The 18794-nt window shown below is 36.4% G+C and overlaps 1 protein-coding gene across 1 annotated transcript; it reads left to right on the top strand.

Annotated features, from left to right (window-relative positions):
- The first annotated feature begins 6758 nt into the window (after positions 1-6758).
- LOC121728794 lies at positions 6759-17719 on the top strand. Its single transcript, XM_042117085.1, has 4 exons — positions 6759-6898; positions 11943-12149; positions 15029-15171; positions 17403-17719. The coding sequence occupies exons 1-4, from the start codon at positions 6812-6814 to the stop codon at positions 17494-17496; spliced, it is 531 nt and encodes a 176-aa protein (XP_041973019.1). The 5' UTR covers positions 6759-6811; the 3' UTR covers positions 17497-17719.
- Positions 17720-18794: the final 1075 nt, after the last annotated feature.

The raw sequence follows: 18794 nt of genomic DNA, 5'->3' as shown, positions 1-18794 counted from the left end.
TTACCAAATGGAAATAGGTACAACGAATTTACTCGAGTCGTAGAGTTAATCTTTGTCTCGGAGACGAGCGACGGGCAGAACCGTGACGTTACACGATACTCTTTCAATTGAAATACTGTATTTTCGCAACAAAATGATCCTTGACGTGAGAGCCTTAAGGGCTAGTTTGCAGTGAATCCCTTCGTCTATGCCCGGGAGCAGTTTGACATTTGCGAATTGATAACATGTCCGCCCGGCACGCGACTCGTTGGTTGCCATTACGTCAGACAGTATCGAATATTAAACGGTATTTAAACTAAGATCAAATATCTAAAGTTTTTCTTTTGATACTAAACTTGATCTCCGTAACCACTAAATGTATTTTGAAGTTACGTAACGTTATAAGGCGCAGAGGGCGGGCGCGTTTTTAATACAATAATATATTGTTTATACATAACACCTTACTCAATTTAGTTTCGGTCGCAGTTACTTTAGGAGGTATCCAGTTCTGAAGGTCTACCGTCTACCTGACCTTCGAGAAAGAGTAAAGCTCAATTTCATGGCTTATATTCTTCGTGGTAAGTGGAGGAGTCTCGTCTTCCATTGCCGGAAATTTTCGACAGTTGTTTTCCACGCTTAAAATTTCTTAAAGTATCAAAGTCACTTTAAGAAAGTTTAGGGGTGTCTGGCAGCTGTCAAAAATGTCCGGCTCTGGAAGACGAGATTCCTCCACTTACCGCGAAGAATATAAGCTATGAAATTAAGCTTTACTCTTTCTGGAAGGTCAGGTAGACGTTCAGAACTATCCAGTTCTCCTTCTAAAGTAACCACGACCGAAACTCCATTGTTGCTGGTCGTTGTTATCTCTGTGAAGGTCACAGTCTGGCCGTCACAGGCTGTTACTCTACTAGACAAAAGTCGAAAGAAAAAAAGCTATAGCCTATATCATAAAATGGCATTTTTATTTTTTTTAGCTGTAACGTCCCTGTGACGGCGGTGGACAAACGGCTTAAGTCACTGAAACGAGTCAGTGTTACAACTTACAAGTATATCTTTTGCGAAAGGCTTTATTAAGAGGTTATAATCGTTATACGTTGTTCGTGTAAGCTGGTACGAAATAGCTTTGAATATGCCTATAAAACAAGATACCTTTTCTATAGAACGTTGGTTAAATCGTTCCAATGACTAGAACATGTTATTTTATACTTTAAGATCAATTCTGAAGTTGCATCTATCCAACTTAAAGGCACTGACTTAACAAATATCTTTACCTGTTCCATTCTCTGGAGAATTGTACACTCTGTACGGGAATCATGACCCCCGCGCAGCTGGGGTACTGAGATTTCAATAGCTCCTACTCAAATAGGGTTGCCAGGCGTCCGGATAAAGCCGGACACAGCCAGGATTTTTGATTGCGTGTCCGGCCAAAATTAAAGTTAGTCCGGCTTTTGTAGAGTTTTGCATCTACAATTTTATATAAAATCCTAGGTAATGTTAGATTTTAGAAGATATTATGTATATTATTGAACTTAAAAATTGTATGCGCGATGCCGAAGTTATTGATATACTGAGTAGGAATTGAGATTCTTCAATAGCAGGGCGTCCGGCCTTTTAATACGAATGTCCGGTTAAGTTTGTCCGGCTGTTAGGTTTGGCGATCTGGTAACCCTACACCTACTCAAATATTGAGAGTCTCATTTAATATTGAGAGTTTCTAGATCAGTTCTTACGGAACTAGTAATAATTCTAATAGTAGCTTTTGTCTTTTTTGTCCCGTTATACCTGAACTAGCAGATAACTGATAAGCTCATCAACATACGTTTTCAGTATCTGTATCATGTGTCTTTTACTACTTTATTTCGATGGAAACTGGTAAGTGGTATATGAACTTTGAGTCCTGGCATCTATTAAGACAGTTTTTAAAAAGAAGACTAGAACTCGCAACTCCGTTGCGCCCAAATTCGTTAATGGTGCGGGAATCGTTCATTTTTCCAGGATAAAAAGTATCCAATGTCCTTTCCCGGGTCTCACATTATCTCCAATACCAAATTTCAGCAAAATCGATTCAGCGGTTTGGGCCTGAAGAGGACAAGAAGTTTTAAAAGATAGATAATATAGGTACACTTTCGTCTTTATAATATTAGTGTAAAGTGTGACTACGTCGGCATGTGAGAGCGGCACAATTAACGTTTACGGTAATGAGGTGTACCTTATAACTCGTCTTTGTTTTCTTTTTATAAAATAAGGGGGCAAACGAGCAAACGGGTAACCTGATGGAAAACAACTACCGTCGCATCGCTCATGGACACTCGAAACATTAGAAGAGCTGCAGGTGCGTTGCCGGCCTTTTAAGAGGGCGTACGCTCTCATCTTGAAGGTTTACAGCTTATATTGGTCTGAAAATACTACTGGTGACAGTACTGTGCTGTCTGGGCTTGTAGCTGAGATGTTTTCTTTATCGCTTCTTTATAGAATCGCTACGGTAATTCCTTTCCATCAGGTCACCCGTTTGCTCGTTTGCCCCCTTATTTTATAAAAAGAAAAAAAAGCCTGGTGACAGTGGTGACTAGTAATTAACGCGTGTCGTTTTCTTGGCGTGCCGTGTCGTTTCTGGCGGAACCGCGCTGGGCGCAGCACGCGAGTTACGTTATTATTTCCTCATCACTGACTTAACATGTATAATAATTAGTATAATATTATGTGATTTTTTTAATATTGACAAGCCAACAGAACAGCATTTGTGTCAATTTTTAAAATGTACTGTACGAAAATTTACTAAATGATATTATTATTTATATTCTTTAGTGTAACAAAATTTAGAGTTTCTCTTTACACGTCGATCGACGGTAAGTAACTTCAAACGTGCTCCAAGAGAGTCAACTTGGGGTGTATCATAGACCGCTTGAACGCGATAAACTTATCTATAAGTCCTCAGGAAGTTGTAGTAAGCGTGAATATCGAGCGCTACAGAATAGGTCCCTTGCGGTGGGTGATAGCGGTGTAGAATTAGTCACCGACTAACTTAATTCAAAGTAAACATGGATCTAGCTGCGTTCGTGGCGCAGTCGCCGTGTTTCAATTCTTTGTGAAATTCTAAAATCTAAAGGTACAAATTGGAACCTAGCGACAACTGCAGACGACGTGTTGTCGCGACACTAGAGGTTTTTTTTGTATTTCTATGAATAAGTGTCGATAGCTGCGGAGGATATTTTATACAAAGTGTAACAAAAATAAGTGATAATACTATAGGGTGTGTATGTGTTCCTTATAGAGAGTTCACTGTGAAAGTAGCAGCACTGAAAGACTAATTTTTTTTTCACTTTTGTATGGGCAAGCGCCCGAACGTCATGAGTTTCCCCATACAAAAGTGAAAAAAATTTGGTCTTCCAGCGCTGTTACTTTCACAGTGAACTCTCTATAAGGAACACATACACACCCTAAAGTATTATCACTTATTTTTGTTACACCCTGTAGAAATACATAGAAACCGGTAGTGTCGCGACGACACGTCGTCTGCAGTTGTCGCGTGTCGCTTGGTACCAACTTATACCTTTAAGGAGTGAGCACACTGAGACGGGCCGTGCCGGGGCTCAGCGTGCCGGGGCTCATCGCAAAAATCCGCCTCCATACAATTTGTATGGAAGCGGAAATCCGCTGCGCCCCGACACAGTGTGCGATACGCGCATCCGCTTCCATACAGATTGTATGGAGCCGGATTTTTGCGATGAGCCCCGCACGCTGAGCCCCGGCACGGGCTCATCGCAAAAATCCGCCTCCATACAATTTGTATGGAAGCGGAAATCCGCTGCGCCCCGACACAGTGTGCGATACGCGCATCCGCTTCCATACAGATTGTATGGAGCCGGATTTTTGCGATGAGCCCCGGCACGCTGAGCCCCGGCACGGCCCGTCTCAGTGTGCTCACTCCTTTAGGCTTGATTTATATATTATTGTCTCGTGGTATGTAGCGGCCAAACCGCTCGATCGCGCGGACGCATATATAACATGGATCCTAACTCCTAAGTAACCATACACTCACCCACATAGCAGTCAACGCAATGTTGAAAGTTTATTAAATCTAATATCATCAAACTTCAGAGTAACCTACTTTAAGACTTGCTTCTAAGTACCAATTGTTAGACTGTAATAAGAGATAATAGTAGCCTTATAGCCTAGACTTAAAGTGTCAGCCATAAATGTACGGATCTTACAAAGCTGCATTACATTTGCTAAGAGCAAACGAAGATTACGGAACGCCAGTATAACCGTGGCCAGGGGAAATGGGCCGGCATAGAAATATCTCAGTTACAATTCACGAACAATTTGTTTTTATGTATTTAATCAAAATTTATTATACAACTAAATATTTGATTTAGTGATGATGTAAGAAATATAACTATGTACCTACACAATCTACACACTGTACACGCTATATTTAATAATGTTAGAAGCTTACACCAGGTAGGGTCCTAAGAACATTTTATCACCTTCACTTTTCTTGAATTTACTAAGAAAATATAACGTTAAAGTAAGTTAAGTCATAAAATCAATGATAATGAGACTCTAAATAAAAGTTAATTTATTGTATTGTATTTTATATCCATTAAAATTGTTCGTAGTTCTATTATTACAAAATTAACTGATTCAAATTAAACTGATTAAATTCCTAATCTATTTGAGGTATTTTAACTATTAAATTACAATCCAAATCCGTAGTCGGCAATCACTAATTAATAATTAGATTATAATTATGTTTAATTATAATTTTAAACAAGCATTATTTATTATAATATTTTAATATCATTTTAGTGCCAATAAAATTATACTATGTGAATTATATTGCAGCAACAAATAATACTATTAATGCAGCTTGCTCATTTTCACGTTACTAAATCTTAAATTGTATTTAAGATTTAGTAACGTTGTTTAAAACTTGAAATTTAAAATTAAACCGTTATTAAAGACAACTATTATAATTATTATGAGTCCTATTTCAAAATACCACAATGCCTATTATTATTAGAAGCTAAATTAAGATATTAATTTTTCATATCATTTAAGAGTTACAATAGCTAATAATAAATGCTGTTTTATCATAAAACCACGATTCGTGAAACATATAAGATACCACGTGTTTACAGCATACATTTTTATTTTCTTGGTTGTAGTACAATGAATATAATATCAAGATTACCGCCTAAACAGCGTTTACATTTTAAACCTAGTTAAACATAAAACCTCGTTAAAGTGTGGTAGAACTGGCTTTTGCGGTAATATGAGGATGTCCGTTACATCGGACCGTGACGCTGTAAATTTCATAACTATGCGATTTCTAGTGGATAATAGTGAAGCTATTAGTCAGTTTTACGGGGCTGTACGTAAAATCAATGTTGCATATTATGTCTATGTAGGTATATTTTTTTTATGAAGTAAGGAGGCAAACGAGCAAACGGGTCACCTGATGGAAAGTAACTTCCGTCGCCCATAGACACTCGCAGCATCAGAAGAGCTGCAGGTGCGTTGCCGGCTTTTAAGAAGGAATAGAGTAATAGGGGAGGGTAGGGAAGGAAATAGGGTAGGGTAGGGAAGGGAAAAGGGTAGGGGATTGGGCCTCCGGTAAACTCACTCACTCGGCGAAACACAGCGCAAGCGCTGTTTCACGCCGGTTTTCTGTGAGCCCGTGGTATTTATCCGATCGTGCCGGCCCATTCGTGCCGAAGCATGGCTCTCACACGTCAAAATAATAATAATATGAGACTCAACGCATTCGTAGTCCAGTGATTTAGAGCGCGGCTCTTGACTTGGAGGTCGCGCGTTCGATTCCCACGTTGAAAATTGTTTGATGTAAGACACTATAAGTATAACAGAAAGAAAATAGTAGGGTCATTTGGTAAGGAATGGTTTATTGATGGTATTGATAATGATTCTATTTTATATTTTTGACATAGTAACGTAAATATGCTTGCAGTATTTTAAACAATGCTGAAACCCCCCTGCATGATATTATACATTATATAACAATATATAAGGACTAAAGAGTTATGTTCAGCGCCTTCGAAAACTCTATACCTTGGGGTATACCACGGTGAAAAATATTACTTTTTAGTAGCAGATTAAGACCATTATTTCTAAAAAAGTCAAAACCATTGTTGATAGGTACATATTTGTTTCAACAGATCCTCTTGGGATCCTCGAGGTTTACAACATGGTACACAATTCGGGTTTATGAGATTTAATACGTATAAGTATACAACCAAAAATAATTTTGAGAATCCGGTCACAAACAGCAAAGTGCACATAAACTCCTCCTTTTTTGGAAGTCCGTAAAAAAAAGAGAATATAAGCTGTTGACGGGAGATGTAAGATATGACCATGAAAGTTCCATTGAAATCGGTCCAACGGATAAAGAGATTAGCCTGTACGAACATAGAAACAAAAAATTAAGAACAGTAATAAATTTATTAAGATATTGTGTTATATTATTAATTTCTAATATTCGTTTAATAAAGTTTCAATTCATTGAAAAAATAACATTAGATACAATTGTAGTATGTTGTGTATGTATATTTTGTACTGCGACAGATATTGTATCTAAGATAATAAAATTATTGTGACATAGCCCCAGAAAACCACATAATATTATCATTAATTAATATGACATTTGGAACAGTATTATATAAGAGCATACCATCACATGAAGTTGACCTCTTGATTATGACATTACCACAAACCGCTTCGCTTTTGCAACCCTACCACTAGTGGGGAGCGCAGTTCGCCGTTCAGTGTACCACTGTTGCCTCTGTTTCGTAGTTGTCTGCTCTGTACTGTCAAAATGTGCGGGGATATGGGAAAAGCCGTTCTGGGAGCTCTGACGGGAGCGTTACTCTGTGGACTCGTCTCCGACGCTGCTTATCTGGAGGTAAATTTTTTTTTAAATTTAAATTTGAGGCCGTCTAATTCGCCCATATCCTTTTTATGTTATGACTATCTTTTAGATTTTCGCACCAATGATATATTTTTTTGAATTTAGAACGACCATTTTTTTAAATTTACTTTTTTAATGGCGGTAGATATGGCATCGAGTTGGATATTGAGAGCCATAGGAATTAGGATTTATAAGGCCTTACAGTCGTCTCCTGAACGAACTGAAATAAAAACGATAATGTCGTTTTTTTAGTTGATACTTATTTTCTCGACCCAATATTTTATGTAGAGTTTATGTGCCCGTATAAATTACGGTAGTCTTTATAATTTTTTTATTTATTTATAACTTGCTTATTTTAAAAGTAAAACGTATAAAGTTGTGAGTTACGAAAACAGTCATTTAGATAAAACTCGTATTCATAACTTTATAATTTTTGGTCCCCACTGGACCTGAATGGAGTACGAAGTTTTCCAAATGTTTTTAAGTTCAATTTGATCGCCGCCTAACAATGTGTTTAGCATACCGGAGTTGTTATCTGAATCTTAGATAGAGTTAAAAATGTCAAAACGTGTTTTTTTATATTTTGTATGTTTTCCTCTCAAAATAGGGAATCAAAAATAATTTAAAGATAAAATCATCACAAGGTTGCTTTTGGGACTCTATCGTGGTCTGTCCGTGGTCCTAAATTAAGTCGTATTGAGAAAATTTTATATGTAAGGATCCCAATTACAGCCAACTAGATGCGCCTGAATACATTTATCGCGCGGGAACCGTATATTTTCCGGGATAAAAAGTAGCTTATGTCCTTTCTTGGGAGTCAAACTATCAACATTTCATCAACGTCGGTTCAGTGGCTTAAGCGCAAAGAAGTAACAGACGGACATACACACTTTCGCATTTTAATATTAATATGGATACACAATTAATTGCTTCGTAATATTATAACTCACACTTATTGTATAACGGTCAAAGTAGTTGTGTATAATTTCTTTCCTCGCAGCAAATATACAGGGTGTAACAAAACTAAGTGATATTACTTTAGGGTGTCTATGGGCTCCTTTTACAGTAGCAGCGCTGAAAGAGTAACTTATTTTTTATCTTTATATGGAAAAATTCGTGACGCGGTTGTTAACAAAAAAATTGTTTTTTCAGCGCTGTTACTTTCACAGCGAACTCTATATAAGGGACACATACACACCCTAAAGTATTATCACTTTGTTTTGCTTACACCTTGTATTATTTAAATCCTATAACAATTTCAATTTTTCGAAGCCTATCCGAAACATTTCGGCTATTATGTGAGAATATAATTTTCACAGTTAGCTCTGCAAATACTGACAATTGATTTTTATTTGCATTAACGGCAAATAAACTGGCGATAGTGCCAGACTGCAGGGGAGTGAATTGATTTTAATTAAATTTTATTTTTAGCTGCTAGTTGCGAGGATGTTGATTGTTGCATTTAATTATGGAAACGAAATATTTTGAGCTCGATTCGTAGAGTGCACTGAAAATATTTTTATTGTTAGTACATTTTATGAAAATTGTTAAAAATATTTTGTGACAAAGATTGTTTAGATTAGATGATAATCTTACTTTCATTTTGATTTCTCCATGTGCAATCCTTTTTGTTCCTTATTTATATTAATCCTTCAAGCCCCATAAGGACCGGTCACCGCGACACTAATAGAATACAATAGCATTTCCAAGAATCCCAGATCGAAGGATTAACAATGTTTCTCGTCCTTATTATACTAAAAATTAAGGAAAGTTAAAATCTCTAGTATGAACGTGAAATAATTTAAGCTCTTGTCCCTTGAGCTTTCCTTTATTAAGTTCTACAAATATATTTACCCTAAAACAATTTTAAGTATCGTATTTCATAATCGTTCAAAGTTACTTGGCAACATGCTAGTGTTATATAAAATTTTAAAACATATTTTTGTTTTGGATCGCACTAAGTAGTACTTAAGTATCCGGGGCGAGCGATAGTGCCAAAATACTTTTATTTATTCCCAACTTCCTTCACATACGTTGAAAGACTCTAAACATGTGCTTAAGTTGATATTTCTACTCTTTTTATGCGCCATATTTCGCTCTATGGCTTCTTAAAGGCGAACAGCATTTACAAACGGCAGATATAACTGCAGCCGTTGACTGCCGTCGACAAATGTCGACGGCTGCAGTTGTATCTGCCGTTGGCAATTGCTATTCGTTTCTAAGAAGCCAAAGGCACTCATCTTAACCTAAAATTAAACGATAGTGCAAAGTACAATAACCCAATGCATAATAAGATAACGTAAAAATGAAGCATCTATGCTAATTAACATTCATTTATGTTTTTCAAACTGTATGATCACGTCTTTTACGATTTTATTTTTTGAATTGTGGTGCTGCCGCGCCGAAATTCTCTTCATACCAAACCTTGAAATTGGTTATGAAGCTTAAGCGTAAATTTATATGTGACAAATAGACACAATATCGTAATAGTTATAATGTCAAGTTAGTGTAATTTGTATATGGTACTCGAAATATATTAGGATTCCAGTAAATAAATGAAATATCTTTTTATTGAAAATGGGTATCATCAATACACTTTTTAACGTCTAAGAAATAACGTAGAAGAAAAGTAAGACCTTAAGCTGTTATCAGCCAGTTTTTTGTTCATTTTCGTCTATAATTTAATATGTTCACTGATGACGCGTCTCGATGTATTCCAGGAAAAATGCAACATTTATTCGAATGCGTATTAACTTGGCATATTACCATTACAGACGATGATGAACATAGTTCCTAAATAGTACTGTATCTAAATTGTAAGCCCTAGATTAGGCGAATGTGTTTAGAAGGCTGTAGAGAAAGGGCGCCGTTCCCTTGTCACGGCCGCCCGGTCTTGCCCAATATTGCCACCAAATGTTTCTAGAATATAATCTGTATGCTAAATTATTTTTGTTCCATTTTCTTACTTTGAAATTAAGGAATTTATTTACAAGATGTTGCCCGCAACATAGTTACGCTGTTTGTTTGTTGCGTGGGAATCGGACATTTTTCCGAGATAAAATATATCGTATGTCCTTTCCTTAGACTATAAGATTGTCACTAATATTGGTTCAGCGGTTTTAGCGGGATGAGATATCATATAGACAGTCAGCCACTGTTCCGCATTTATAATAATATTAGTAAAAATAGAGGGGGCTACAGAACTTTGAATTTTTTTAAACGAAATAAAGGGGCAAACGGGTTACCTGATGCAAAGCCCATGGACACTCGCAGTATCAGAAGAGCTGCAGGTGCGTTGCCGGCCTTTTAAGAGGGAATAGGGTAATAGGGTAGGGTAGGGAAGGATAGGGAAGGGAATAGGGGAGGGTAGGGAAGGGAATAGGGTAGGGGATTGGGCCTCCGGTAAACTCACTCACTCGGCAAAACACAGCGCAAGCGCTGTTTTCACGCCGGTTTTCGGTGAGAACCTGGTATTTCTCCGGTCGAGCCAGCCCATTCGTGCCGAAGCATGGCTCTCCCACGTTTATTTTTAATTTTGAGTCTGTAATTAATTGAACAGATTAATAGCTTAATATATAATATTACTATTGTAACAAATTCTAATAGACGACTTTGTAGAATTGGTAGATAATTACGTCCTTTCCAAGGATCTTCCTTTCGTGAATATAATATTATCTCATTAATCTCCAAAAGCAATAAAGGTCATAACAAAAACAATACAAATTGACCTCAAAGACATAAACTTGATATTAATTGCCGTATTGTTACTGACCTCCTGACTGTTTAGTTTTTCTTCAAATATTTCCAGTATCAAAACCGTTGATGAATAAAAAAATGACTTAAAAAAATACTTGACACCTTAAGGGGCAGCCTGATATCACTCTTACAGTCTACAGCTAGTATAATACATTTACAGTGATTATAACACATGAAGAATATAATTTAAAGAAACTTTTCTGGCGCAGTTTAGTGAAATGTGTGTCTTCTGACAAAACTACACAGGCTAGAGGTAAAGTCAATGCATTGATAGTCCGATAAATTACATTTCTGACTGCTATATTGCTCGTTGCGAAATTGTTGTTTAGCTTATCTTTTCTCTATTCTGATAGAGTCAAAAGGGGTCCGCCGAAAGGTATTGAATAAATACCAAGCGAACTCAGTCAAAGAGCATTTAAAAGTATTTACCTTGCTCCACTTAGAGTAGTTCATATGTTACATAAAAACTGGTCCAAAGCTGCAGCAGTTCAAACATTGGGTAACTTACGTACAAGCCATTTTGTATCATATTGTGAAGGCACAGAGTTAGTTTTGAAGTCGCATAATTTGTGTGCGAAAGGAGTTCGTACTTAGTACGTATGTTAGTTATAACTTATACGATATACCTCGACCGATTGAATCTACGGAAGAATAGACAAAGTGACAGTTATGAGTTAGGCAATGGAAATCCGCCAATTTGTCGATAAAATATACGTCAGTATTCTTTCCCATTTCTACTGTTGCGATGCTAAGTCTGCTAGTGTGGCTTAAGCTTGGATCTCATTGAATGAGCAAATGAGGTAAAAAGAATTATGGGGGTTTGGTAATTCATTCCAGATGACTGAATTACGAAACTCTAAAAACCGGACAAGTGCGACTTGATTCGCGTGAAAGCTGGTTTCGTATTTAGCGACAATATTATAACTATTTTTAATCTTGATACTTCTAGAATCTAGAACAATTAGAAGTCTACAACCAATTATATTTTTTATAAGTAGTTAAATTAAAAAAAAATAACTGGTGAAATTTATTAACCGGTGTATTTAATTATCCATACTAAAATTGTGAGTCTCGTTTGTCTGTCTGTTACCTCTTCACGCCTAAGCCGCTGAACCGATTTTGCTGTTTGGTATGGAGATACTTTGAGTCCCGGGAAAGGACATAGGATACTTTTATCCCGGAAAAATGTACGGTTCCCGCGCGATAAACGAATTATGGCGCAACGGAGTTGCAGGCGTCATCTAATTATTAACATTTTAACTCTAACATTCAATTGTTACAGAGATACGAGCCCCACCCTTTCCAGTATGAGCAGGTGGTGTATAAGAAACCCTTGAGGGAGCACGAGAAACCCCAGGACCTCCGCAACGTCCCCGGGGTCCCGGGCGTGGACTACCCCATCTACCACACCGTCCCGGAGACCAGGTTCTCGTGTGCGCACGTGCCCATCCATCCCGGGATGTACGCTAATGTGGAGACAGGATGTCAGGTAATGAGGATAAGGAATTTTTGTTTCAAATTCTTTTTTCCTCCCGGTGCCGCTATGTAGCCTTAGGCTCTACCGTGTCAAACTGCTGTCATATGTCACGATATAACTTTCATGTGTCACGATATAGCTGTAAACCGCTGAACCGTTTTTGCCCAAATTTGGTATGGATACTTCGATTCCCAAGAAAGGACATAGGTTAGTTTTATTCGGGAGAGTGTACGGTTCTAGCGCTAGTGGGCGTCATTTAATTTATAGTAATAATCACCCAAGAACAAAAACGTAACACCTCATCCTTTCAGATATCTTTCGCGTAATATAATTCTAGAAACTGTGTTAAATTCTGATGAAGCTTCAAACAGTACGTCCAAAACTGGGCCAGCGGGTTGCAGCGCTGTAGCCTTTGAGGGCTGTTTTCTTTTAATTGGATTTGTCTCTCTGACTCTAAAGAGATATTAAATAATTCATTTTGAATTATTTCGCTTTTTGTTAAGTCGATTTATTGTACAAAGGCGAATGATTTCGATCAAAGACTCTTTTAATACAATAGAGCCGTGTTGTCGCATTCTTTTAGTGTTTTTCCGTGCTTTGTTATTTTATTGTGTTCTCATTTGAATGATATTATAAAAGGACCTAATAAAGTTTTCATACTGATCATAATCATTACTAAAATTCTATATCTTAACCCATTTTAGTCCGTAGTCAACAAGGAACCCTTACAGCTTCGGTATGTCCGTCTGTCCGTCCGTCCGTTTGTCAGAGAGTATAAGGCTTACAAAGTTGTAATTCTGCATAAATGCACATCTTAATAATGCCGACAAAATGGTATTTATAATATATTTAAAGAATAATAATTACGGTACCTCCTCTACACATCAGTGATTTTTTTTCACGTCCACCCCACCGTGTGGGGTGTCGTTGGATTGTTTTTAAATATTACGAGTATTTAAAGATAGTTTTCCGACTTAGGGATCCATTTGTGAAATATGAAAAAAATCGTTAGAGTCCAGTGACCCCCCCTTCTACCAGCTAAACGGCTCCATCGGGATATGTGAAAAAAATCACGGAAGTAGGATAGGTATATTATGCTGAATTTAAAAGAAAAACTATCACGGCTAAGAAGACTTCATAAGTTATTGAGTAATAGTCGATCAACTAACAAAATGTATTCGTAGAGGTACAAGGGAACATTTCGTTCAAAATCCTTTGAGCGTAACTGAGATGATGTTGTTAGTAGTGTAAAACGCGTTATAAATGTCCATTTATTGACTATACAAAAATAATCAAAACCTAGCGGTACGGAACCCTATATTGCGTGGTACGCACTTGGCCGGTTTTTATTGTCCTTTTGAAAGGTTCCAAAAAATTCAAGTATCGTAAATTATAATTTATTTCAATACTAACAAAATATAATTTCAATCATAACTGAAGTACTCAAATACGAGTTTATAATTTGCGTTAGTGACGTTAATATAATATTTTTATATTGATTGTGAAAGTTGACAGATTAGAACTTAATGCTTATGTCATGAAGTTGTTATTATGACATATTTTGGTTTAGAAGTATAATCATCATGCAGCCTAAAAAGAAAAACGTATAAAACATTTACAATTTAAACACTTAAACACTTTAAGGTTCCTCCTTGAGGTGTTGTTTAATAATATTAAGAAAATTTATGGCGCCTTGGCTAAATTAAATAAGTTGAAAACAACTTTACATCGTGACCTCAGACTTGGAAGAAATCTAAAATTATAATTACATTTTCATTATAAACTTGAATTACTTAACATGCGTCGCAAAGTTGTAACTTCGAAAACATTATTCGTAGTTGTTAGGTTAGGTTTTTGTTACTGTTGTAAGTTTTTGTACATGGAAAGTAAAATGTAGCGCAAACGTAATTGTGAAATCTGAATTCATTAGTTCGTTCCAATATTTTTGAGTATCATTCAAAGTGAGTCGAATAGAAGTTGGTATTGTTCTGGCGAATCACGAAGGAGCGCAAATAAAACAATGAAGACGGTATGCGAATAATTTTATTTTTGAAAAGAATATACAAAACATGTTTTATTCTTTCGCAAATTGGATTGAAGGCTATGACGCGCTGCTGTTCGCAGTCGACCTGACTCCCTGCTGGGAAATAAAATTGTTCAAGATGTAAAGCATGATCGCTTAAGAGAAACATAATAGCTTTGTCCACCCTGTGCCTTTTTATATTCGGCAAAGGCATGCGTTATAGCGCAGTGAACAGCGAACGTGAGGCATCAGGCAGACCGTATCCAAAAAACAAAAATGACAATGTTGACGTTGCGTACGTTGACGCATTCAATTACTAAATGCGCCAAAAAGAAAGTTGAATGAAAGAAAATGACGAAAATTGAAGACGTAAGCGACGACACGTCGTCTGCAGTTGTCGCGTGTCGCTCGGTTTCAACTTGTACCTTTAGTCTGCGCGTCGCGTGCGAATGACGCGGAACTCGTTTGCCCCTTGTAGCATAAAAAGTTGTGTTTACTTTGCGACTTTGGCTCACTTGTCTCAATAGGGAAGTCTTGTTATCACGCTAACGTCAACACACGCTACAATACGTCACGTGATCGTTGTGTGGTAATGCAAAACAAATAACCCCAACATATAATGCCAACAAAAAAAATTAAAAAATACGATGTCTGGTCAATGAATTTATATAAGGTGTAGATGAAAAAGTCGTAAGTAGAAACTTTGTTTTGACCGCAAAATTTTTTTCGACAAAAAACGTATCATATCATGTCCATTCCCGGGGCTCAAGGTATCCCATACCAAATTTCATCAAAATTAGTTCAACGGCTTAAGCTTGAAGATGTTACAGACAGGCGTTTATATTAAGTATGGATTACCCTTTTCCAGGCTTACCACGTGTGTCACGACGGACGCGAGGGCCACCAAGGCGCGGCGTTCCTCTGCACGAACGGCACGCTGTTTGACCAAACCAAGTTCGCCTGCGACTGGTGGTACAACGTTGACTGCTCGCAGGCTATCGAGCACTACAAGTGAGTATCACCCTTATGCGGACGACGTTAAGAGGATACACCAGGGGCTAGAGAAATGACAAAAAAGTACGTGTAATATCTATAGCTGTCTCCCTTACCTCAAGCCTATACCGCAGAACGCGATAGAGACAACTGCAGAAAATCAACGATTCGTTGTCCCCTGATTCCTTCTCCAAAACTTAACCGATTTAAGTACTTTTTTCACTAAAGATTAAAAAAGGCCTGAGCTGTGTTCCTATGTTTTAGTTTTTTTTGTATAATCTAGCCAAATCTGTTTTCTGGATGTTTGAATACAGCGGAAAATCTGGCCATTTTTTTTGGGTTTTTGAACGTTCATATCTTATTTAATAATTAAATTATGAAAAAAAAAGAAAACATAGGGACTTTGTATTAGTGGCCGTAGATATTAAGAAAAAAAAATTATAACTCTACTAGCATTATCCAGGGAGGAGACAGGGGACAACGTCTGTATGGAAAAAAGGGCGGTGTGGACTCCTCTTAAGATTATTTTCAGAAATTCCGCTGTACAATAGCTCTGAACCAACTATAATGGCTCTCTTTCTATGACAACGGTTACACGGTCAATCTCGCATCAGTTCAGTCCATCAATCTGTGATTGACGCCAGACTGATGACCGAAAAGTACATAATAAACAAATAATTATGAGTCCATCAATTCGTGGGTCAGACGTTAAGTTACGCGTCAATCTTTACCAGATTGATGGACCGAACTGATGAGAAACTGAACGTGTAAACTGTAACTTTTCGTTGATTGGAATGGAATATATTATCACCGCAATGTTTTCACGCCAGAGGCAGCACCAGCCTAGACAGTAAACAAAAAGTTTCGTTCGACGTTTGACAACGTTTCTGTCAATATACTGAAATGATATTATATTATGTGTAATGCTAAGTACTTACATACGGTTTTGCTCGAACGAGCAACAACGTCGAGCAAAACCCGCGGCTCGGGTTTTCGTCCACACATTCAGCATTGCTCGATAGTTTTATCTTAAATCGATATATTTAATTCCATCGAGCCAGCTCAATGCGAGCCTTCGAGCTGTGAGTTTTGCGGTCTATATTACTCGATTTGGAGTAAAACTATCGAGCGAAACCGCATGTGAGTACTTAGCATAACAAGTCGGATTTCGGTCGGATTATTTTATTGGTGGAAACTGAGTAGAGAATGAAACTGGCTTCATCGGCCATAGATAGTTTATGGTGGGATAAAATTGGTGCTGGTGCGGCTCTTTGAAATAGGTTTATTTTAAATTAATTCTTAATAATTTAGTGGATTTAATTAATGTCATGTTTAATGTAATGACTAATGAGTTATTATTTAATTTTAGTACTTTTATAATAATTATGTTAATGCCATATAATTTAAGATTATTTTGCACGCCACTTATTAGGCAGAGTGTTGGAACCATTTAAGTAAAATTGTAAGACCTTTTTGTACCGCATTTATGCAATAAATCATTCATTCATTCATTCATTCATTGTAGCACCAAAGTTTATTTCGCCTATTAGGATTAAAATGGTGTTTCTCCTCTTAGGATAAAAACGTTTATTACACAAGTTGACTAGTAAAATATAATCGGCATTCCGAACACAAAACAACCATAATTAAACATAATAATTAACCCACACTTACCCGCCGTCAATTGAAATGGCTCTCAAAGTTTTTGATAAGTAAAAAAAGTGTGTGTAAAAAATAACGTGTGAAAATAAAGTCGAACAAAGTAGTAATTTTACCGTGTGTAAAAGTTCTTTGAATTCTTCTATCTGTAAACGAACTGTTTGTATGTTCCGCTCGTGAAAAAAACCAAAAGCTTTTATTCTTGAATATTTTTATGCACTACTTTTATTAATAATACAGTGTGTTAGTGTAAATACCGTTATCTCTGAAACCATCAAATGAGCCCGTCAAAATAAACAACTTTTTCTATGAGAACAATGCTGGGAACTCAAAAAAATCTGTCTTCTTACACATACAAATTGCCGATCCGGACAATTTGTATAGGTATGAAGACGTCATTTTTTTGAGTTAGAGACTCAAAAAAATGCCGTCTTCATATCGTATCAATATAAAAAGTAGATAAAAACCTGTTTACACAAAATTTCATTTGTTCATTGTACACATTAAAATCTGTTGAGCCGTTCGCGCAGTAAACACTGTGACAAGAGTAAGTATTTGTATATTATTAATATTTATTCTCCTGTTTTCAGACTGAACGCGGATCCATTGAAGAACCCTTACGTACCCAAACCCAAGATAGAGGAACCGGAACCCCACGGCATTTATTACAGGCTGAAAGACTAGACATAGATAAAGGTTACATCATAGATAGCGCTTTTTAAATTCAATAGCTTTGAGGCTCATTCTTGCCTGTTCGGGAAATTCGTGCCTTAAACTATTTTGTCCGTCTCATTTTTCTTACCTTTGAATTGGAGTTTGTTAGTAATAGGTTGGGGGAAAAGTCTTTTCGCAATTAGTATGTATGAACTTGTAATAAAATCTTTTCGGCTGTACCATTTGTATCTGGCTGATTTTGGTATTATTAAAGTCAAGTTAACATCACGAGAGGACTGCCAAAACCACTCGTCGCAGTTTTTTGAGGAGAAGCCCCAAAATTTTTAAAGTGATGGGTCACGAGCCTACCTACAAAATGGCATCTAAATACTTTAGTCAAATGTATATCAACTTTATAAAAGAAACCTTTTGAATTTTTATATAAAATGCGAAGAAATTTTATCCCCAACCTAATAGATAAGCCCATGCAGGTAAAAAAGTATCCAAATCCGTTAATTACATCAAATAAAAGCGCTAAAACAAATTATTGTCAAGTGTCAACATTATTAAATTAAAAATAATTGTAATAAGTAATTTATGATACAACGTATTTTATCTTTCATGTGTATATTTAACCTTGCATAAGTTTTTTTTGTCTCATTTATATTTTCTAGGTTTACTTATATTACTATCTTGGACATCAAAATTATAATTGTTTAGGTTAGTTTTAAATGAAAGTCATGATTTGGTTACACTTCCATAAGATACCAGACTTGGCCTCAAAATATAGGAGTGACACAGCCGCTCTTTTGCATATACATAATTAATTAATTAATGGCATGGCATAGTGCTATATTCTTTACATTTTAGCTAATAAAAATACATTTTACGTGCCTTTCATCAAAAATCACAGAGCTCTCAATCATAATATTTATTACATTTGCATAAAGAAATTCTCATAAATAAATCATTTTCATTTCATTATACATCCAATTACACATAAGATATTATTAAGCTATACTTTTCATGTTCTTTGTAAATATAATAATTGAAATAATACTGGCTTTTTATTCCTGTTAAGCTGAGCCTTGCGGCATCTTATTACAATGTGTTCTTATAATAACTTAGTAAAATAAATAAAAATTGCAATTTTTGTATTATTGCAAATTTTCTTTGTATCGCGTTTGTATAGCGTTTGTATCGCATTTGTATCGCGTTTACATAGCATTCTAGGGCACACAGCCAGCGACAAATTTGCGATAATATCGCTACAAAAAAAAAATACGCAATGGCACCATGCCAAATTACATATCTTTTTACCAGAATAT

This window comes from Aricia agestis, chromosome 7 (genome assembly GCF_905147365.1).
Source record: "Aricia agestis chromosome 7, ilAriAges1.1, whole genome shotgun sequence".
Taxonomy (NCBI): Eukaryota; Metazoa; Arthropoda; class Insecta; order Lepidoptera; family Lycaenidae; genus Aricia; species Aricia agestis.
The sequence above is the reverse complement of the archived record's forward strand: the minus strand, read 5'-3'. Positions and strand labels throughout refer to the sequence as shown.